The sequence below is a fragment of the Aspergillus campestris genome (genome assembly GCF_002847485.1).
Source record: "Aspergillus campestris IBT 28561 chromosome Unknown P168scaffold_1, whole genome shotgun sequence".
NCBI classification, from domain to species: Eukaryota; Fungi; Ascomycota; class Eurotiomycetes; order Eurotiales; family Aspergillaceae; genus Aspergillus; species Aspergillus campestris.
The window spans coordinates 2,849,946-2,872,626 of NW_020194336.1; the positions used below are offsets into that span (position 1 = coordinate 2,849,946).

Consider the following 22,681-nt stretch of genomic DNA (forward strand, 5'->3'; position numbering starts at 1 on the left):
CCACCAGACAGGAGACATGGAAGGCCTGATTCAGAAAACCGTTGAAAATGCACATGTATGTAAATCTCGGACGTGGATGGATTGTCTGGTCTTGTCTGGTCTTGTCTTGTCTTGTCTTGTCTATATAGTATATTCGCTACGCAGTTCAGTTTCTTTTGTTCATTTTTAATCCTCTCTCTTTCTCTCCGTGTGTGTATTGTATGTAGTATCAAACTTTGTACAACATACCATATCCATAGGCTGATACTAGAGTTTCCTAAGGATCCTGGTGGACGTCGTTCACATCGTACCCACTCAGGTGGTTTATCCAGTCATTCAATCAGATGATGTATGGGTATTATATAGGTATCATCTACAAGTAGTGTCCATTCCATGCATGTAGTTGAAAAGATCTTCATATTTATACAGGTATATCTATCCTATCCATCCAACCAACCATCCATCCATCCATCCATATCTATTTTCATCACCCTGTACAAAAGCATTTCCGGCTCTAGCATAAACCAAACAAAGCAAGAAAAGAAACCAAAAGAAAGAAAAGCAACGCTGATACAACTCAACCAAAACTTGGACTTATATTCAAATATACATTCCGCAGATCACGACAGTTAAGTCAGCACAATCACCGCGGCCGAATCAGTGCGATCACAAGACCCATGACTGCCGCGCCGGCTGCGGCGCCCTGCAGCGCGACGGTCGAGAGGTCCCGCTGCGTGATGGTGATGCTGCGCTCGCTGAAGCAGTCGTGGAGGACGCGGCGCCAGTGCTCGACGGTGTTGTTGAGCACGTCTTTGTAGTTGTCTGCTGGGGGGAGGGGTGTCTCGGCTGGTGTTGCTGCTGCTTCTGCTGCTGCTGCTTCCGGGGTGGGGGCGTTGTCCGTGGTAGCTGGGGCACTGTTGGTGTGGAAAGGTTCCTCGGAATCGGTAACTTCAAGAGGTGTGGAGAAGTGCGCATCCTTCGGGACGTGACCGTCCTCAGGAGAAAGGATGTTGCCGTTATTAAATGACTTCTCCTTCTCGATAGCCTCGATGACCTTCTCTTCGAAGCCGCGGACCAGGCGCGCCCGGCGCCACGGCTCAACGGCGATCTGGAAGATCAGGAACAGGAGCACGTTGACGCCCATCAGGCCCCAGGTGCCCCACGTACTCATGCGACGGATCTTGTCCGACCAGACTTGCTCCTCGTGGTAGCGGGACAGGATGCTCTTGCTCAGCTGGGCGGCGGCCTCTTCGGCCTCGCGCTCGGCTGCTGACAGGGCCTCTTGGGCTTCGTTCTCGGCGACTTCGTTGGTGTGGTCGTTGCGGTAGAGGTGCGTGAAGCGCTCGAGGTCGGTGGGCGACCAGGCGTGTTTCCGTTGCAGGAGCTCGTTGACTTCGCGCTGCGAGGTCGAGCGGCGGTTGATGGCGGATGCGTAGGCGTCTTTGGCGCTGCGGACGTGGGAGCGGGCGGAGCGGAGTCGGTCCTCTGTTCGTTTTGGGGCGGTTAGCAGGTGGCTGAAAGTGTAGTCAAGTCAGGTCACGGTGCTTGCCCTGGTTATGGATGTCTCGTTTCAAAGACTCGATCGATGAATATCCCGTCAGGTCGTTCAATCGCTGACCCGCCACGAAGACATTCGACTGCAGATTGTCCATCATCGTGCTGAACTGCTTCGCGAACTGCGACCTGCGGTCCTCCATGTACGACGGCAGACCACCATCGTGCGTTCGGTCAGAGCCCGTCTTCCCTGACTCCTCTGTCGATCTGTATAGGGACTCCTTCTCCGCGGCGGGCGGGGGCTGTTGCTCCCCGGTGAGCACGTCCGGTTTCGGGATCGCGTCGGTCCACGGGGTGTCGGCGGCGTTTTGCGGTGATTGCTCTGCGTGTTTCTCCTGATCCTTCAGGTGGTCTGGGTCGTTGGGGGAGGCATATGTGGCGGGGTTGCTGCGGAATTGACGCTGCAGGCAGACGGAGAATGCCCGTGTGGTGGGCGGTAATAATGTCTTCGAGCTGATGGCGGAAGGAAACGTAGGTGGGCGAATGGGACGAGGGGTTCTGGTGAGGTTGGCGCTCGCTCGGAGAGACTGCCGGAACAGCAGTGGCATTGACTGCATGGCCGATATGAAGGGAAGCCCCGAGTTGCCGACCAGAGGCTGATTGATGGTTGGTCGTGGGGAAGAGAGGGACGTGGAATTGATGTTGTTGGGGTTGGGGGTCCCGATGGGGTCCGGGCAGCACCGGGAAAGCGGAATTTACATGTCCGCGGGTTCTGCGGGCTTCGAAGAAGAACTCCTCCCCCCCACCGCCAGTTGTCCTCCGATGGACCTACGAGGCTGGCAATTCTCCACGATCGTCTCTGGCGAACTCATTTCTGCCTCCGGGAAAATCTCTCGAAAAATATTCAATACACTAAACATTCATTACAAAATCCGAGACAATATTATGCAGGGTCGTCAAATCCATAGCTCGTCGAAATCAAAACCCATTGAGCTCGTCCGCTGTGATATCGTATACACATGTGCCAATCGCCGGTCGCTCCCATGGCCCATCACCACTATCCCAAAAGAGCAAAGACATGAGGGGCAATGAACGAGGTCCGCCCATCCCACGGAGAAAAGAGACGGCCCAATCACTCTCCCCCCCGGGTCAACTCTGATCATACCCTGCACTCACTCGTCGGTCTGCACCTTATGATCACCCCGCACCGCCTCCGCATACGTTGGGGGAGGACGCGCCTCATCCGAGGCATGGTGGTGACTGTTGTCCTGGCTGCTGCCCTGGCCGCCACCATCGCTGCCACCACTGTTCTGATTTTGGGGTTTGGGAGAAGGTTGTGCGGGTGGTCCCTGCGATTCGACGGTGCCATAACCCCGTTGGGGTTGAAGCTGCGGGGACTGGTGCGAGACGTAGTAGTAGGTCACGCGGCCACCTTCGACGTCGTCCCGCGACCCAGACCGTGGGATCGGCTCGTAGTTGGGATCGTCGTAGTCGGGCTCTGGGTTTCTAATGATTACGTACCAGGCATGGAGGAGTCCGGGGATATACCCCAGGCAACAGAGGGCAAGGTTAATGACAGAGTCGGCGGTGCATAGTCCTTTCTTGATCCATACTGTGGGTTCTCTGGTTAGTTTGGTCCGATCTTAGATGATTTCGGGGGATATGAGAGTAGGGGGCCACTCTTAGACCACAACAGATGACGTATGGGAACCTACCTGCCACTGGGGGAAAGAAGATGGCTAGGACGCCAAGGAACATGTCCGAGCTGCACATGGTTGTTATGATAAGGTGACGTCTCTCGAGGACCTTGTCACCATATAAGATTCTAAGAAGAGACGATCAAGGTGGATGTGTATCTATCTGAAAGGTAAGGAACGCGCAGGGCCGACGGCAGATGGGATTGGCGTCACCGAGTGGGATGAAGACCGTCAGCGATGCAGCGCAACGAGGATGATGGAGAAGTCGGGGAAATGTACAGTAATAATGGTGCCGCCTCTGCCTGTCAGATGACGTCTGAGGTCACCTGACCTGTGGCGATGAGCCATCATGGATTCATTTCATCATATACATTCCTATATTATATCTATATAATGGTTACATATATCTATATTATATCTATGTAATATTAGTTCTGTCATTATGGTTATCTGTGCTTGGGAAACGGTATATGATCTGTTGATCTGGGTTGTATACTCCCACGGTGGTTCTATATATTTCAGTATCAAACATCCTATATACTAAGGATGTATTAAAATTATCCTCACCCTCTTTAGATCTACAAAGATGCCGCTGAGATAGATAGTATAGATTTGTCTTTAGTTCTGAGTTGCCTATTCTGACAGTCCCTGACTGCAAAACTGGCTGACTGACTAGGGACTCGTGTGCCTGCGGGGTATGACAGCTTCTACAGAGATAGTCAGATTATTACCAACCAGATCACGATAATCCCGCATCCTCGTGTCATAACAGCGGGGTATCAGTTTCTCGTCCATCGTTGAACCCAGGGTTGACCCTTTTGACGCTTGGAGTGTGACTTTGAAGATGAGTGTTGTGACTAACTCGGTCTTGCTTGTGCGCTAGATCGTCCTTGCATACAGGAAATTAACACCCATAACGAGGTCAATTTAGGGGTATGCGCCTTGGAGATTAATTATCTCCGGCATAGAGTAAGGTGGATGATATTCAGTCTCCCCTCACTTCGAGAGTCAAGTGATCTCATTATCTTGAGTGCCACATGAGCAAGGTCAGAACGTGAGGCTGAAGAACAGTGGATCTACTTGTATCTCTGCCTGACGATTAAGGCATGAAGAGCAAAAGTGAAGGTCTCGAAGCGCCAATAAGAAGATAGTCTGATGTTGACAATCAAGCCATCAATCGTCCATAAGATGCATAACCGACGTCGGCCGGTAATTTGTATTTCCCGAGTCAGTGACTATTATTGTCCTTATCATCATCTTACAATAAATAGCGATCGTCTTTAGAAGGGTGGAGCCGAGGCTTCTTCGCTGTGACTGGGCAAGGGACCTTGCAGCAACTGAAACACCGATGTTGGGAGCTTGGGCCCAGTCCTGCCGGGCTTTCTGTCCTTGATCATGGGTAATTTGATCCCCATCGTCCCTGGCATTGACGCCTGACCAGGTGGTCTGGCATGGGGATTGTTTGCCAGTTATCTGGATGTCAAACAAACCGAGTGCATAACAGCGAAGGTGGAAAATATCCGATAATATCTGCAGCCACTGTTCGTACTCTAGTCACATGCTGGTCCCACTGATCGAGGTGCGCTCATCCGAAATGGTCTCTGATAGGTATCGGTACAATTTCAGAGACAACAGTGAGCGATGGTGCGACGTGGATGACTAGCAGAGAGTTGTATACTCAGCCCTTCAATGGACGAGGCTATCGGTCGAAACGCCACGTCAGAAAGACAACTGACCGACCAGCCAAATCCCAATCAGACGGCATCATGTTGGCGTTCCTGCTTTTGTCTTTCTTTTGTGTTTATTAGGCGTTGGGGTTGTCAAAGTACCAGATTGGATCTGTATATATAGCGAGCGGTGTCAGACCTCGGAGGATTGATCCAGAAGAATACCTCCGACCACCCTTGCCTTGACTTCGATTATTATTCTTGTACTCCATCCCAGGATTGACGAACCCGTTCGGTGGCACGAACGGGTGATCTAGGGTCTCGAGCCTGAAGTGGATCGAGATCGCTCATCCAATCCACCGAATCCAGTCTTCTCGATTGACCTAGGCGACTTGCATTGCCTCAAGTTAACCCGATTCATCGGTGAGAGTCTTCTGGAGATCACAATTAATTAACGATAATAAGAATCCGAATAATAATAATTAGCAGACCTGTGCGACACAGTAAGGGCCGTGGAGAAGTCGAGAGATTGGACAGACGCCGGTGCTTTTTTAGTTCGAGGTTAGTTCGCTTTTCTTTTATCCCCCCTTTTCCAATCGGTCTGTCTGAGTTTCAACCCGCGTGGTCCATATTTCCTGTTCCTGGCGAGTCGACTGCATTGGGATGGAGATTGACCTTGTTTATCGCACTTTTCGTCTGTGAGGGGGTGTTGAGTACCTGCCTAAGTCTCTGTCGCTAATCAAGCGTCCAGGCTGAGCATCGACACGAGTCAAATCTTCCTACCTTTTCAATCCTTCTCTCTGCTCATTTCTATTCTTGGCTTTATCTCCTTCTCTCTCTTTTCTCTCTCGTCTTTCCTCTCGCTCTCTCTCTCTTTCTCTCTCTCCTCTTCCCCATCTCTCGTGCTTCGTCTTTCCTTCTCACCACTCGTCACATTTCCCAGTCATTCGTTTATTGATTTATTGATTTTTCACTTTCCCTTCTCCACCACTCCTGTGGATCCGGGCTTGGACCACCTTGTTTTTTCCTCTTTCACTTTCCTATTCCTCTAAGGCTGGTGACCTTTTATCATCTCAACCGGTCCCTTTGAAAGCTGGACGCGTTGCGATCGTTCCGCTGTCATCCATCCAAAACCGACTCGAGGTTTACCACCCAACGCATTGACGACACAACCTGCGAAAAGACCGTGCCACGCTATGAGCGATTCTGTCCGCCAATTCGACTACTGAGCCGTCCTTGAATTCGCGATTGATTGTGGTGGGCCTTCGGGTGGTCACGAACCGTATACCGAGAGCACTGCTTGACGAGCCACCCGCTGGATAGGGTCGACGAGGCCCATCATGGCCAAATGCTTTTCGCTGTCCGGGTCGAAACAATGTCCTGCCTTCAAATCGTCTTCCATATCGACCAACTCGCGTATCCACACTGATTTGTATGGGTTTGATCCTGACAACCCTATCACAAACCCGAACCCGCTAACCGCTGCACAGTCCGTTTATGAAAGACGTGACTAGCCTCTCCGACTTTGATAAAGCGTTGGATGACTTCGTCCTGGGGTCATACGTCCGGTCAAAGTAAGTCGGCCTCCGGCCCAAGACAGCGAGCTCGGCGCTAAATCACCGCTCATTAGATATGTAAACTACCTGGGATGTGAGGGGGCCAATCTCACCGACACGGACGAATTCTACGCCCAGTATACCACCAGTTCCATCTGCAGTGGGCTGGTCCAGAGCTCCAAGGAGGACTGCGACCTGTCGGATGAACAATCCCCCCCGCTCTGTGCTGACACTTGCGTTCGTCCTCTTACCCTTCCTCTAGCCCCAACCGCTACTAATACACAATTGCAGGCCTCCATGGCGACGAGTGAAGGCAGGATCCTCACATCCGAACGGTGTCCCCAGAAGGCGAAGAACTACTTGGACCAAATCCGTTCCGATTTCACCGTGTGCGCCCTACCCGCCGACTCCCTGACGGTCGGCTGTATCCATGGAGCCGACAACGAACCGAAAGAATGCGGCTTCCGCTCCAACCTGGTCGGCCTGTGTGATTATTGCAGATCGAGCTCGCCAAATTCGACCGATTCATGCTGTGTCAACGCGGACGCCGGAACGCGATGCCGAGACGTCACGCTCCCGTCGGCCAGCACCCTCCCCCCGCTGTTCACCACGACCTCCGATGCTTCCGCCGGCGAGGCGCACCATGGCCTGTCGGGAGGAGAGATCGCCGGGGTTGTGATCGGCGCCGTCGCGGCATTCGCCCTCATCGCCGCTCTGGCCATGTTATCCCTGGTGTACTGGCGACGAAAGCGTCGCTTGAGCCTCGACAGTGGGTTGAACCAGCCCAATCCCCAACGGAAGGGCTCGCCTTCGATGCAGCAGCAGGGAAGTCCTCGAGGCTTCGCTGCGATCCCTGGTGGACGAGTCACACGCATGTCCGCGCTTCGGGAAGTTCCTGGATCCGCACGCTCCCGGGCCTCAGCCTTCTTTGGTGGCAAATATCATAGCGACACTTCGGACTCGGAAGGCTATGGGGCGAGTCCCGGGGCCATGTCCAAGAGTATCCCTCCCACTGCCGGGAAGCGGTTGGGTTCCCTGTCCAGCAACTCGGTCCTGGCCGGCGTAGGCAGCGACACCACGTCGCCTCGTTCAGGGACGGTGGGGAATTACTCGTCCCCCGAAGCATTGTCGAGCGGACAATCGGAGCAGCTCTCGACCTTCCAAGACTATTACTCGCAAGATGACATGCGCCCGGGTGATAGGGTCGCGGTCTTGTGGGCATATCAACCCCGAGCGGACGACGAGTTCGCGCTGGACCGCGGTGAGATGTTGAAGGTGATCGGTATCTGGGATGATGGCTGGGCCACGGGGATTCGCGTCCCTGAAACTGCCGAGGACTACGACATCCGACATCGCGAACAACGGGATAGCGGCGTGTCCAATGGCTCTCAGAGGCCTTTGGTTTCCCCGGCGCCAATCGGGGATATCAAAGCGTTCCCCTTGGTCTGTGTGTGCCTTCCACAGCACTGGAGAAAGATCATCGACGGTGGACAGGGTGATGATTTTGTGTGAGCTGTGCTGCGAGTCCCCACGGCATCATCTGTGGTTCGATGCCAGACTATGCCATGACGACAGCGCCTTTACCCTTTTCGATCCGAGTTCACGAAGTTGGCTCTTTGTGCCCCCATCATCACACCGAAATCCGCGAGCATGCTTGGAACCGGAGTTCCCTTCTCCTCCACCCTCATTCCGTCTTTCTGTGCGAACTACGCAGGTGAGACCGGACTGGTCTTCTCATTTTGTGTGGTGTTGCCGACTCGTCTTTGATCAAAAGCTGGTTTGATATGTTTTTAAGATTTTAGCGTTTATATACCCCATATTCGAGCGCCTCGTCAGCTCGTCAGTTCTTGGACTGCGGTCCGTTTGTTTTTCTTTCTTTCATCCATGGGCCCTAGAATTAGGGTAGCCACGAACGACATCTACCTGCAACGTGGTCTAATGGAGGATACGTTCCTACTGCAAGGTTGCTGGGTGGTTGTGTTTGATGCCATGGGTGGTGGTCCCTGCTTGGACTAATTGTTTCGACACCATGCAGGGCCACTTTGGTACATATCGACGTATGTAATCCATACCTATATTTTACTTTCAATAAAAACTTGAAATTGCCATTTCCACAGCGTAGCATCCTTGTATCAACATCCGAATCCTACAACGTTCTCCTACTCTCTATCACCTCGCTAGCCGGACGCAGTACATACAGAACAGCAGGCTACAATCCCACCCACCCAACAACCCATATTAAACTTTGACCTCAAGCCCGAACAGCGGAAAAAGCGGCCGACCAAAGTGATGTAATTTATACGCGATGGACAGCGGCTGCCTCGGAAGCAAACCCCTCCTGCAAACTCTCTCAAGGCGAGTTGTGAGTTTTGTTTGCTTTGCTGCATTCCTCCCCAATGTCCTTCCCGGCTTGACGTACGAGCTGTTGTGTAATGTGCCTTGCATCTTGCATACCTTGGTGCAGATCGACTGGCTAGGGATAGGACCGCGAAGACCCTGGAAAGCAAAAGGAATATTTGGTGAGAGTTGCGGTCTGTTAGGGTTGATATTTGCGGTGAGGTTTCGTCTTGATATTAGGAGGCTTCTGATTCTTGTGACCGAGCTTCAAGATCTCTTCGTCGAGTGATCGTGTCAGCTCTTATCACAGGGCCTGAGGACCTTGAAATCGAAGGGTGATACCAGTTCCTGTGACAGACCTTCAGGATTGAAATCGAGTGGCCCTGTCAGTTGCTGAAGAGATATCCTTCTCACCATGGCAAAATCACAAACAGGGCCCGCCCCACTGCCCGTGGAGATCATCCAATCCATTCTCCAACAGCTGGACATCGAGAGTTATCACGCCGCACGGTCAACATGTCGCGGTTGGCGATATGCGGCCTCAGCGCCGTGTATGCTCTCACGGGTGCTCCAGCAAACCCACGTGCTGATGCCCCCCAGAACAAGCTCCTTGACAGGAGCCGAATGGAACAGATATTTCGACCAGATCGCCCGGCTCAACCTCCTCTCCTACCGGACCAACGTCCGAAAGACAGTCTCCGAGCTGCCCTTTGCTTCAAGTTGTAGTCCGAGCAACGCGCAAGCTTCGTCACCCAATGGCCACATAAAAGTGGCCTTGGAGGGAGCGCGATTACGTGTGTACAGCAGTCAAGCGCCCTGGGAGTTTCCAGTGGCTCCATCATTGTACCCGCCCTGGGAGTCCATCTGCGGGAACTCGATGAGCATCAATAACTCCGTCTACCTACCAATCAACGAGCGGTACACGAACTACTGCCTCGCGGTCTCCTCGCGAGGCGACACCCTCGCAGTAGCCCTGGGCAAAAATATCCAGATCTACAGCCTCCGCGACGGCGACGACGAAAGCCGCGCCGCCCCAGTCGAGTACACCATCAACCAGACCAACAAAGTATTCCGCTTCGCCCCACCCGCACGCTTCGAAGAAACCGACGGCGTCGTCAAGTCGCTGGAATTCACAGAAGACGATGCCCTCCTCCGCGTCTGCATCCACCGCGAGACGACCTCCCATCAGCCCTCGCGTGTCCGCTACCTGGGGAACCCGGACCTCGCTCGCGGTTGCAACCCGGGCCTGTCGTACTGGAAGACCAGTCTCAACCACATCTACGTCGACTCGGTCGTTCTCGCCCTCGACCTTGGAGATCACCGCGGGGGGCAATGTCTCCTCCGCGGCCTTCGACTCCTCCCGCCGTCCTTCCAGGTACATTCTCAGCACAGACACCACCATAACCACCACCGTTACCCCACGAGAAGGATGTCCCGCTTGGACACCACCACCGCCACCCGGTACTTCATCGCCGCTCTTCAGACGAGCCTCGTGGACAGCTACGCTGTCGGCTCCATTACCCCAGAAGGGCTCACTACTGCCGGTGTCCAGATTCACCGCGTCTTGCCTTCCCGCTACTATCTCCCGAGCCTCCTCCGCCTACCAGGTGTCAGTAACAACAACAACAACAACAACAACAACAACAACAACAACAACACCAACAACGTGCTCACCAGCGCAAACCCCTTCCCCAGCTCCTCCCCTCTCCAAATGTATCAAGACTACTACTACAACAACTACAACAACAACAACAACAGCACGCCCGCCGGTTCACTCCCCCCTACACACGCAGACCCAACCCGCCCACAAACACACCCGCAGACCCAACCCCAGGCACAACCACCACCAACCTCCGCCACGACGTCCAAAGATGGTCCAACACGAACCTCCCCTCCGCAACCTTCACCTCGCCCCTCCTCGCCACCTCCCCCGACAACCGGCTCGCGGTGATCTACGAACCCGGCGGCTCGCACACCCGCTTCGTCTCCCGCGGCGGCACCCTCTACGTGGTCAACATCTCGTCCTGCACATCAGCCTACCAGCCCTACGCGGGGCGGCGGGCTTCCGCCGCGGGCAGCCCGACGAATTCGACGGCCGCGTGGCTGAGGGTGCGGAAGGAAAAGGCGCCGCAGGACATTATCCCTGCCTGGCCGTTTTTGCTGGATCGGCTCAACTTTGATGCTGATGCTGTTGGGGTTGAGGTGGCGGATTCTGCCTTGGCTTCTTCTTCTACTTCTTCTTTTTCTTCCCCATCTGCTTCCTCTTCCTCATATTCCTCTCCTTCTGATTCGTGTTCCTATTTTTCTCTGTCCTCCCCCTCCTCCCCATCCCCCCCCTCCTCTTCTCCTACATCAAGTACCCCCACAACCAGCACCCCTCCCCTCCCCAGTTCCAGCTCCCATCCCCAACCCAGCCCATCTCCAAAACTAAAAGAACCCACCCGATACATAGTATGGGCTCTATTCGAAGCAAATGGCGTAAAAATGCAGTGGGAGCTAGGCGCAAATATATCTTTCCCTTGAGATGAGGAGTAGATGTCTTCTTCCGGAGATGAGAGGTGGATGATAAGACACCCTCTTTTGCGCGGGGGCGGGGGCCTCGGGTCGGGTTGGGGGGCGTTATCAGATTGGTTTATGATATATGATATAAGTAAAGTATTAGGTTTGTTTGCTTTTGGGCGTTTTGCGTGGACGGGAGGCGTATTTGGATTTGAGATTGGGTTTGGATTTGGGTTATGGGTTATATACTACTGGTTAAAAGTAATGCTGAATTGATTGTTTGCTTTGACTCTTTTACTACGTACTATGTAGTATACCATTATCACCTCTAGATACATGTCTGGGTGGACTAATCCAAGGCAAATCTTGAAGATAATTGATTATACCCTAGAGTATCACTACAGGTCACATCTATACTGGTTAGCTATTACACTACCTATCTATCTATCTGCCATATCTATATAAAAGTTCTATAGAATGACAAACATCTATAACATAATACAGTATAATATGATATCTACAATCAGACAAACCAAACTGGATCCCACCGCAAGTAACAGACAACACGACTGTACAGAGACATCTATCTATAGTATATACATGGCCATTCGATTAACTAGCCATGAACAAATAACAGTCAGAGCAAGAAGACACCAAACCCAAACTCAACTTAACCCGCCCATAGACGCAGCAGAACAAGCTGACCAAGTAATAAGTCAATTAATGAATAGGTAGATATATAGATAGATAGATAGATCGATATTAGGCGAGAGGAGGAGAGGAAGAGAGGAGGATGGTACAATGTACAAGAGCAGAGCGCAGAGCAGAGCAGAGCAGGTTTAAAAGAACGGTTTCGTGCGATCAATCAATCAACAAGTATTGGTATCAGGGAAGAACGCAAAGCAACAGATAGATATGGACGTGTATGTAGCAGTAATAGGGGGAAGGGGGGAGAGGAGGGGAAAGATCGTGATGGTGAACTTCTCAAATGCTGATAAGAAAGGAAACATGAAATTGCAAGATGATGAAAACGATGAAAGAAAAATTTCTGGGTTTGCACCACACCACCATTATAGTAATAACACAATGCCCTCTCGTCTAAGCGACTGCGACTGATGATTTCGAATCAACTAAACCAGGGGGGGAGAACACAAGGAAATAAATGAAATGAAATGCAATCAAATGAAACGGAAAGTAAAAAGAAATGAACATATGGGCAATCTAAGGTGAAGACGGCGGCGGGAATGCTATTTGCGGTCCAAACGGTCCGTCATCTCTCGCGTCCTTGGGGGACGCAGAGACGAGGCCGTCGACGGTGCTTTCAATCTCCTCGTTCTCCTCGTTCTCCTCGTCTTCCAGGGAGCTCTCGCCGTAGTCGACGGTGGGCTCGGCGTCGTGGTCGTAGCTGGATTGGCGGAGGAAAGGCGGGGTCTGCGGTGGCTCGCGGTTCCCGGCGCCGCTTCGTGAAGATAGTGGTCTGGGGGTCGTGTCCACGTTGTGAGCAGCCCCGCTGTCGGATGTGCGCCTCCATGGTGGGGGAGCACTGGCGTTCAGGGGGCTTCGGCGGACGTGCGAGCTCGGGGGCGTTAGAAGTCCGGAGAGGAACGCGCTGGCATGGCTCGTCTTGGATGGCGTCTGCTCTGAGGGGTTGGACTGTTGCTGGCTGTCCCGTCCCTTGCGCCAGTTACCCCACGCGGCGGCGGCAGCGAGGGGCAGAGACCGTGGCGACGAAGTCAGCTCGGTGAGAGAACGGAGACTCGGGAAGCTCTGGCCCGGGGAGGCTCGTTCCTTCTCCTGCTGTTGCATCTGGAGGTTCGCTCTCAGCCGGATGGCAGCGTCGCGCACAGCGTTATTATCGAACGAAGGCTGCGAGACGGTCTTGATGATATCCTCGAGGTCGTCGATGCGAACTCCGAGAAGCTCACGCAGCCAATTGATCTCGGTGTCTTTCTCGCGGATCGTGTTTGGTGCATCCTTGTCGAAACCAGAGACCTCCTGCTCCAGCTCTTCGATGCGAGACTCGCGCTGCTGCAGCTGGTCCTGGAGAACAAGGATCGACTCACGGAGCGCCTGCGGCGAGATCTTCTCCGGGGCGTGGGAGTCCTTGTCAAAGGACAGTGACGGAGAGCCTGCATGCAGAGACGGCATGGCGCTGGTGGCCTTGCCCTTCTGGGCGGCTTCAGCCGCTGCGCGAGCTGCGGACTGGGCGATCTCAACCTTCTCTTCGAGATGGCGGACGCGGTCTTGTAGATGCTGCGCCTTCTCGTCGGACAGCGCCAACCGCTCCATGAGATGGTTTTCTCCGCGCTGCTTGTCCTCAGACGAGTTGTGCAGTGCGCGAGCGTGGCGTTCCCGGAGGTCATTGAGAGTGCGTTCGTGAAGCTTCCGCTGGTCCTCCATAGCGATCTCCTTCGACTCGACAACAGCGGCGATGGAGGCGGCCTTTGTTTCGTTGGCCTCTTCCAGCAGCATCTCGTAGCGCTCCCGTGCCGTGTCGCTGTCGAGTCGGAAGCTATCAAGCTGGCTCTGGAGACGGAGGTACTGTGCCTCCAGTTCAGCCCGGACGATGTTGACCTGGCTGTTTGCGGCCTCGAGGTCGGCCTCCATCGAGGTCCTAGTACGCTGGATCTCCATCCGACTGCTCTCACGCGCGTCGTTGAACTCACGCTCAAAGCGAGCCGCCTTGACTTCGAGTTCATGGTTCTCAATTCGCAAGTTGGCAACCAGCTCTTCCAGTCTCGCGTTCTCCTGCTGGGACTGCCCGAAGATGAATTTGAGCTTAGCAGCCTCACGGTCCTGCTGTTCAAGCTCGCTGACGTCATTCTCAAGCTTCTCACGCAGCTTGACTTCTCTGTTGTAAGCAGCGTTCATGTCGTTGTACTTCGAATTGAGCTGCTCTTCGCGTTTCCGCCAATTGACCTGGTCGCGGGTGATATCGCAGGTCACATGGGCCATCTCCTCCTGGATGTGGTCCAGCTTCTCCGACAGGTTCTTTCTGATGCTGATGCCATCCTCGATCCGTGTCTTCATATGGTCGATGTGGCCAGTGAGCTTCTTATTTTCCTTCCTGACGACTTCCAATTCGGCGTTGGCCCGCTCGCCCTGTCGCTTCCAGTTGTCGCTGGTAACCCGGTACTCGTCCAAGGTGCCCTCCAGGTGGATATTCTTCGAAGATACTTCCGCGAGGGTAAGCTTGAGGGTGGCGTGATCTTGCTCCAGAGAGTCGGTCCTGAATTGGATCCTCTCAAAGTAAGGAATCTTCTCCTCCTTGAATTGAAGCAGACGAGCCTCTGCAGACTCTGCAGCCTCGCTGTGACGAGCGGCATCTTCCTCAGCAACCTTCAAGAGCCGCTGCAGCTCTGCCAAAGAGTCCTGGGCTTCCCGCCGCAGCTTGTACTCTTGCTCAGCCCTTTCATCGGTGATCCGCAGCATGCTCTTCAGGCCATCAATTTGGAGCATAAGGCTGTCGGCGCCGATCTCGTCAGCATCGGACGGACGGGCCTGCTGCTGCGCCAGCTGGGCGGAGACAACATCTTCCATCATGTCCCGCAGATCCGCGGTCGGGTTCTGCGAAAGCTTCTGGATGGTCAAGGTCTGCAACTCAGCGATGCTGTCGCGAATCTGAGCGATTTCGGAAACCTCTTCTTTTTCTGGCTCCGCGGGAAGTTCCCGGGCGGCCATAGCCTCCAGGATGACGGACTTCAGCTGATCAAGCTTGCGAGTTCTCTGTTGTCGCACAGGTGATCGTGCCCTGAACGAAGCGTTCTCTTCAAGCTCGTCGTCCTCGTCATCGGCATCGCTCTCGGCATCAGCCGAAGTGCTCCAGCCAAGTTTACTCGGGTCGCCAGAGGCAATAGCCGCCATTGACTGCTGAATGACACCCAGCGCACGCTCAAGCGGAGACAGACGCTCTTCGACCGCAGATCCGACGAGGTCGTTGATCCGACGATCAAAGAACCGGCTTCTGTTCATCAGTTTTCCTTCCTCGCCAGACGTAATCACGTCATCCCAATCGCTAATGTGGTCGTCGTTCGGGTTCGCCAGCTTCCGGATCGGCGAGTGCATACCGGAAGCGAAGCCCTTCGAAGGAGTGACCGCCATTTGTGACTGAGCATCGAAGTCAAGTTTGGGCATGTCCAGAGCATGGGGCATGGGACCGCGTCCTGGGCTAGGACTGGGAGCCTCACTCCTGATCTCGACAGGGGCGTGGCGCTTTTCTTTGGACGGCGCGACGGCAGACTCGTGATGAGAGCGATAGACATGGTGCGGTGTGCTTATCCTCTCAACACCAACGTCGGAATCGCCGTTGAGCTGTTCCATGATCGCGTTCAGCTCCTCCTCGTCAGGGGATCCCTGGTCCGAATCATCTTGTCTGGCGATTGCAGCTGACAGGGCCTTCGCCATGATCTCCGGGTCATCGGTCCCCGCAGAGGCCGGTTTGTTCTGCGGCTCGGCCGGAGGAGCGGGGTCAGCGTAACGGGAGGCCATGAGATCATTCTTCTGTTCGGCAGCTGGTTGGGGCGTAGGCTCTGATTCCTTGGGTGCAGGAGTAGGTTGAGGCGAAGGAGACTGTAGCTTAGCGGCAGAGGGAACGAACTCAGCCACAGATGGCTTGAACGTGAATCTCTTGCCCAAGCGGGAGAAGATAGATCCCCTCTCGGCGGGCTTCTCGGCGGGTTTCTCGGCGGGGGACCTTCTGCCTTGGGTTGCTCGGCGGGCTGTTCCTGGGCCGAAATCGGCTCGACTTCAGGCGTCTTCTTGTGCTCCTTGTCTTGTCCTTCGTTTTGTTTAGGCTCTTCCTTGCCCTCGGGTGCCCAAGTGGACGCCTCACTGACAGGTGTGTCCTTGCGCTCGTCGAGCTTCTCAATCTTCGAGCTCGGCTTAGCATCTCCTTTCTCGGGGGATGTATTCTCTTTGCCCGCAGCGGACAAGGACAGATTCGAGGGCTGGGCTGATTGGAGGTTGAGTTTTTCTGCCAAGGCGTTATCAGAAATACTGAATTTAGCCTCCTTGTCAGAAATCTCAACACCACGACGAACTCGCTTGTGACGGTCAGCAGAAGCAGTGCCGTTGTTATCATCCGCTGCCTTTTCTTCTTCTTCCTTCTGCTCCTGAACGCTGTCTGGGCGTACGATGGGGATGGCTTTGGATTTCTTCGCAGGCTTGGATATCTCCGAGAGATCAATGTCACCGAAGATGTTGGCCCGTCCGGGCGATGCGTGCTTGGAGGACGCAGAATGGACACTAGCAGCCGGGTTGAATGCAGCGGCCCCGACGTTGAAGGAAGCGGGAGAGAACTTGAATTCACCAGACGCGCGGCCCACGTTGCTGTGCCTCGCACTGCCGGGTGTGAAAGGGCCTTCCATACCATATGTGCCCGATGGAGGCTGGAAGCCGGCTCCCGAACCGAAAGTAAACACGGGGTTATCGGCAGCGTTCCCTTGGAACGACATCGAGGCCGACGGGTCGAACTCCTTCGCGTCGACATTGAGAGTCGACGCCGAGAGCTTGGAACGGTGCCCAACACCGTAGGACCCGCCACTCGGCTTGGATTGATGCCAAGGCAGATGGTTCGGGAGCGCACCGTGTACATGGGGTGTTCCAGACAGACTTGGGTTGGTGTCGATGTCGGAACCCTCGTGAGCGTTCTCTGCAGGGTAGCTGCCGTTGTAAAACTGTTGCACATGCTGGGGGAGGTGGTGGAGGTTACGGTTCTGGTCTTCTGGCATAGCCCATCGAGAGTTCATCAGCCCAGGGCCTTCAAAGTTGTGAGCCGGCTCACGGTCGCCCTCCTCGAGTTGTCGCTTGATCGATTCTTCCAAGTGGTAATCAGACGGACCCATCTGGTCCAGCCCCTTTTGAAGCGTCTCGCTCAGGTTGTGGCCTCGGCTGTGGCCGCGAGGCGTGGGCTGGGCGATCTCAACCGTCGAGGCATGGAAATTGTCATCCTCGGTAGGAGTGTGAACAGGTCGCAGCAGCTGACCGTCCATCATGTGCTCCTGCATATCATGGGCCATAGGGTCACCAAAAGCGTCCTTCATGGACGAGTGCTGTTCGTTCAGGCCGGGGTGGAACCCATTCTGTTCATGCAGTGGAGATACCGGCGACAACATGGACGTCAAATTGGGGATGCCTCCACCCATGGTGGACGTGCCGCTGACATTCCTGGCGTTGAAGAAGCTCTGGGGCGTGAGAGTTCCCTGCGTCGGAGGCGTCGGCTGGAATGGCATGTGGAAGCCGGGCAGCATATGTTGATGCTCGACGCCCATGAATGGCGTCTGCACGCCGAACTGCGAGGCGGGGGAGGCCAACGAAGGGATGCCGTTGTTGGGGTTTGCGGACTGGTTGAAATGGGGCGAGAACGGATGAGGCACAGACAGCGGGTTGCTAGCTGCTGACGCCGTTGGGATGGGTGGTGAGGAAACCAGACCGGGGAACGGGGCAACCTGGCCCATCGCGGCCGACGCAGGCGAAATGGACGGCGCCGGCTCCTCCGCCGGAGACAGCACACCCAGGGCTCGCAGCTTTTCCTCCTGAAGGAAATTGACGTAGGAATCCCACTCGTGCTTGTTCGGAATCTTCACACCGTAGTTCCCTGCCTTGTAGTCATCGTAGGCCTCGATCTGGTCGGGGAACGTTGGCCGACTATTGCCGCCCAACTCGGTATCTGCGGGGTCCTCCGGTGCGCAAACACTGAACCCACGAGTGTCGTACCCTTGCTCCTCCCACTGTTTCATTTTTTCGTCCACGTCCTTTACTGACATTAGGCGGTATCCCGATTCTTCCGAGCCTCTCTTGTCCTCCATTGGGAGGGCAATGATGCATGCCTTTCCCCGCCAGAGGATCTTCTTCCTCGGCCTCGGAGTCGTACTCTTCTCCGGTGTCTTCATCGGTTTAGGTTCAGGGGGCGGGGCGCTGTCAGATGTCGACGTCTCCTGGGCGTCGTCGGCGGGAGGAGGCGGCAACGGCTTCTCAGCCCGCGCGGGTGCCTTGCCCGGCTCCTGTTCAGTGGGAGACTGGGCGTCCTTTGCGTCAGACATTGTGATCGGTTGAGGGTCTTGATCGTATGCAAATCCCCAAAAATCCTCCTGTCGCAGCGTATCGGCTCTCTTGTGAGTGTGCTCCTTTGCCCGTGGACGAGAAGAAGGCCCTTCTCCGTTACGAGCCGCCGATCGTCGACCTACAAAGTCTGAGAGCGTCGGGGTCTTGAGGAGATCCTCGTCGCGCGTATCTTGCTCTAGCGCAAGCCAATCGTCCGATGCGTCGTCGGCGAAATTATTCGGTGCCGTGAAGAACGAGGGCGCTTCGCTGCCAGAGTCGTCGCTCAGCCAGTTACTGCGCTCTGTCCTAGGCTGACCCGAGAGGTACTGATTTATCCAATCCTGCGTGAAATCCTTGATCGATTTCCCTCCCTTTCTGCCAAAAAAGTCGCCGCGTCCCGAGGAACGGTTGAGGGTGCCACTATGCGGCAGTCTCGTCGAGCCTTCGAAGGCGGGGGGCCTCAGGGAATCGTTATTGTTCACTTCCGAGTCGTGGGGGAGACCACTGTGCATCGAGCCTGGAGAGCTGGCTCCAGAACCACGATCGACGATGCCGTACTGACTCAATGACCAGGAGAGCCTCCGAGGGCTTGGTGCAGCATACGGAGAACCCCAGACGGTGGTATAGTAGATGCTACTCTCGGCTTTTCGATTCTCGGGGGACGAGGTGGAAGAATCCCCAGTGCCACGGTACTTGGCCAGAGGCGGGTCGGGGTCGACGCTGCGGTCCCTTTTGGGGATACGAGGACCAGGGGATCCAGCGGCCGAGCGACTCGACTCTACTGGTGAAGTGGAACCCGATGTCAATGGAACTGTCAAGTGCGAATCGTCACGAATGATCAAAGGATTTGCGGAATGCGGCGGCACCGAAGAATGCGCCGAATGGGCGACGGACGGATCTAGATCTGCGAGAACGCGTTCAACTTATCAGCGCTGGAATGTGTGATTGACAGGACGAGTGGGTATAAGGAGAGCCAGGGAGGGGACGGTAACAAGCAGAACGAATCCCAGAGAGAGATTCACTCACCTTCCGTGTCGACACCTGCAGCAAGCACTGGCTTGCTGCTCTCCTTATTGTCCAAAATATTGAAGCATGGAAATCAAACCACAGAGATCGGATCAACCTCGCAGAATGACCTGTGATCGGCACAGAAGGAGGGGGGAGGGAAGGAGACAAGATGTACCGCGACTCAGGGAAGTATAACGTGTTTTAGGGGCGGGTTGGCGGGACGGTTCTTCAGGGGTGCGTGGTGGTGTAGGCCGAGATAATCCAACCCAACACGGGAGGGCGAGCAAATGGTGTCGATAAGGGAGAGATCACAGATACCCAAGGTATGCGAAAAACTTGGACATGGCGCATACGCGGAGGACAGCTGGATCGAGGTTAGACGAACAGAGAGAGGGAGAGCGAAAAGTCGGGGCTAAGGGGAGAAAAAAAGATGGAGAGTGATGGTCAGTTCTTTTTTTTTTTTTTTCTTAATTACCCTCGAGAATCCAATCCAATAGATGGTCGCTGGTCTATGTCACGATCGGCCAAGAAGGACTCCGTTTATGCAGACTATCATAGGTGGAGGGGAGGGAACTTGCGGACGGCCGTTGGGACAGGGAAAAAGGGCAGGTAATTTACAGCCAATATACCACTAAGGTAAAAAATTCCAATTAAAAGTTTACCTACTTTGGCCAATGGACCTCGGAAATAGTCCCTTCTCCAGGCCTGGGAAGACGGTCAAATATACTGCAGTGGGAATGGTTTCCTGACGCCAACTCGAAATCCAGAGGATCGGCCGGCTGTTCCACCTGTTGACCGCCATCTGCCTCTTGTCTCTTGTCTAGTGGTCTCTTGTCTAGTGGTGGGTGGGCTCCAGTTTTGACTCGGTATGTACGCTGTCGGTACACGTACCAACCTGTGTACATTTACCTGCGAGCCTCGTCTGGCTTATGGTCATACTGTGATTGTTGGCTGGCTATTCTAATTGTTTATGATAAGTATCTCTCAAAGACACTCAAGTAAAGGAAGGAGAAGGAAGAATAGATATAGATGACCCCTGAATGACCAGGATCCAACCCCATAAACAAACAACAGACTCTGGTTCGTGTCGGCCACTCAGGGGTAAAAACTACGCTATGAACCACGGTTCTCCAGTCGGCTATTTCCACATGTTTACCTTACATCCATACATCCATACATACAGCCATACCACCATTCAGAATAGATTACACTATGAATAATACGACTCGATTTGACTAATGATATCAACTGATCAATCTTATAGTGGCTACAGTCAGTGAATAGTAACTATTTCTCCTTTCCACATTAGGCTGGATCGCGTTTGGATCAACAGTGGATCAATCTTCCTATTCTACTGAAGTCGTCCACGTGATGTGATGGTCTCAAAAGTCGCTTGATCGCTTGTCAATTCTGATATATGTGATATATGATACAGAAGAATCATAGAAAAAAGAGCGAGGTCCAATCCAAGTAGACTATTCAGTTGAACCCAAAAACACAAGAACACAAATATTCATGTCCTCTGCTTAGTTGTCAGGGCAAGACAGGTCGAACTTGGCCTTGCGGTCGACGGTGAACGCACCCCAGTGGGATTCGTCCTGCATCTCACCGTTGTCACCCTTGGTCTTGGGCTTCCAGGCCTCGTCAAAGGCCTCGAAGAAGAAAACATCAGCGCCCCAGGCAAGCATGCCGCAGACAGCCTTCTTCCAGTAGATCTCGGCGTTCTTGGTGCCAGCCTTGGCATCATCGTAATCAGAGCCGCCGTCTACAAAATCGTCAGCGCATGCATCGTCAGTGAAATGGAAACCAGGGTTACTCACTAGTAGGCCAGCCAGTCTCGCCGTTGCCGAAGCGGATGTTCTTGCCCTCGGGGCCAGCAGCCTCCTCAATGTGAGCCTTGGCCTGCGACATATCGTCGAAGTAGGTGTTGGTGGCATTGTCGATGGCCTGGCCCTGCCAGTAAGCGAAGCCGTTGGCAAGACTGACGTAATGATTAGTTAAACCGTGTGCAGACACGAGATTGCAGGTTATTCTCACATGTACTTGATGCCGCTCTGGAGGATGGCGTCGGCAGTGCCATCGGCAAACTTGTTCCAGCTGTCGACCATGCCGACAGTCACCTTGGGGAACTCATCCTGCACCTGCTGGATGCGCTTCAGGAGAGCATCCGCCTTCATGGTATCACGGTAGAGGGCCTCCGAGCCGACGGTGATGGCCTGGACGACATCCTCGTTGCCCTTGACGCTAGACTTGAGGGCTTCGAAATCCTCCTCGAAGGACTCCTTAGTATCGGGCCTAAGCAAAATAAACTGTCAGCAATGGCACGGATGCGCATTTGTTCCAGGTGGAGGATTCCTACCAAACACCCAGCACGACCTTGAAGCCCTTGGCCTTGGCAGCCGGGATGATGTTCTCCGCGGTATCGCAGTTGCTGGCGGAGTAGGTGCGCACAAGCGTGGAGTAGGGCTTCAGCGCATCAAAGTCCTTCTTGTAGTCCTCGGTAGACTTGCAGTCGGTGCTCTCCGGGCCGTTCTGGTTGCCCAGAGCGAAACCAAGGGTACCGCGCTTAGCAACCGCGGGGGCGGCCGCCATCAGGAAAGGAAGCAATCCGGTGAGACGCATTGTGGAGGGATCTCTTCGTGAGAAGGAATCAGAACTGCAGAAGCAGAGATGGGTGAATAGGGAGAGCGAGAAGACAAGGTTCCTCGTCAGCCAGAAATAAGCGAGGGTCTTGAAAGAAAGGGATGTTTGAAATGGACAGAATAAGAGATGTAAGGGAGTCGGAACGACTGGCAAAGAGCGACTTGAGGTTAAATAAAGAAAATCCAAGGAACCGTACGTCAGGGCCAGAGAAAAAGAGTGTGGAGAAATGGAAGGAAAGAAGTTGGATCACAACACGACAGCAGCGGCGATAGAACCCAAGGTTCGCCTCCTGAGCACGACGAGCCAAAAGAGACAAGGCCCAATTTGCATGGATCCGATCGGGGCGCACGAGACATTGAGGGCCAATGATGAGAACAGGCACGTCGGAGGGGCACAACCGTCCGTTTCATCCAATCCACAAAGGTATTCAATAATTCCAGACCCTCGAAGGCTCCACCCAGCGACCCCTGGTTGACAGGCTAACTGGATGATGCCAAAATGCGTCGGCGATCCCTATAAGTTTTGTTCTAATTCTGGGGGAGTCTCGGAGTGAGACCATCCACTATGGTACCTGACTACCTATTATTATTGCTCCCATTCAGTGACGGGCAAGTTGCAACAGGCCCAAGTTGGCCAGCCATGGTCCAGACTCCCAACCCCCTTCCTTCTGCAACGCTAGAATGGTTTAGTGACTTCTCTATTTATTCTCGAAATTGGTGTCTTAACTCCTGATGTGCCGTACTTCCTGTTGCCTGAATGG

At 54.1% G+C, this 22,681-nt stretch overlaps 5 protein-coding genes across 5 annotated transcripts; 2 read left to right on the forward strand and 3 right to left on the reverse strand.

Annotated features, from left to right (window-relative positions):
• Positions 1–398: 398 nt before the first annotated feature.
• On the reverse strand, positions 399–2,191 carry she9 (putative mitochondrion biogenesis protein (She9)). The gene is made up of 2 exons (XM_024836421.1): positions 1,529–2,191; positions 399–1,464 (listed from the first exon to the last, which is right to left on the reverse strand). Exons 1-2 carry the CDS (start codon positions 2,088–2,090, stop codon positions 623–625), a joined length of 1,404 nt encoding a protein of 467 aa, XP_024697294.1. The 5' UTR covers positions 2,091–2,191; the 3' UTR covers positions 399–622.
• A 163-nt stretch (positions 2,192–2,354) lies between these two features.
• On the reverse strand, positions 2,355–3,423 carry P168DRAFT_286776 (putative stress response RCI peptide). Its single transcript, XM_024836422.1, has 2 exons — positions 3,189–3,423; positions 2,355–3,085 (listed from the first exon to the last, which is right to left on the reverse strand). The coding sequence occupies exons 1-2, from the start codon at positions 3,244–3,246 to the stop codon at positions 2,646–2,648; spliced, it is 498 nt and encodes a 165-aa protein (XP_024697295.1). The 5' UTR covers positions 3,247–3,423; the 3' UTR covers positions 2,355–2,645.
• Positions 3,424–5,727: 2,304 nt separating this feature from the next.
• Positions 5,728–8,098, forward strand: P168DRAFT_21259 (SH3 domain protein). Its single transcript, XM_024833063.1, has 3 exons — positions 5,728–6,269; positions 6,328–6,411; positions 6,468–8,098. The coding sequence occupies exons 1-3, from the start codon at positions 6,178–6,180 to the stop codon at positions 7,903–7,905; spliced, it is 1,614 nt and encodes a 537-aa protein (XP_024697296.1). The 5' UTR covers positions 5,728–6,177; the 3' UTR covers positions 7,906–8,098.
• A 1,047-nt stretch (positions 8,099–9,145) lies between these two features.
• Positions 9,146–11,941, forward strand: P168DRAFT_314762 (F-box protein; the record flags this gene model as incomplete). The annotated part of the gene is made up of 3 exons (XM_024839827.1): positions 9,146–10,499; positions 10,553–10,932; positions 11,915–11,941. 3 exons carry the CDS (start codon positions 9,146–9,148, stop codon positions 11,939–11,941), a joined length of 1,761 nt encoding a protein of 586 aa, XP_024697297.1.
• Positions 11,942–12,450: 509 nt separating this feature from the next.
• P168DRAFT_314763 (uncharacterized protein) lies at positions 12,451–21,900 on the reverse strand (the record flags this gene model as incomplete). The annotated part of the gene is made up of 6 exons (XM_024839828.1): positions 12,451–15,758; positions 15,827–19,174; positions 20,861–21,043; positions 21,099–21,259; positions 21,316–21,573; positions 21,638–21,900. 6 exons carry the CDS (start codon positions 21,898–21,900, stop codon positions 12,451–12,453), a joined length of 7,521 nt encoding a protein of 2,506 aa, XP_024697298.1.
• Positions 21,901–22,681: the final 781 nt, after the last annotated feature.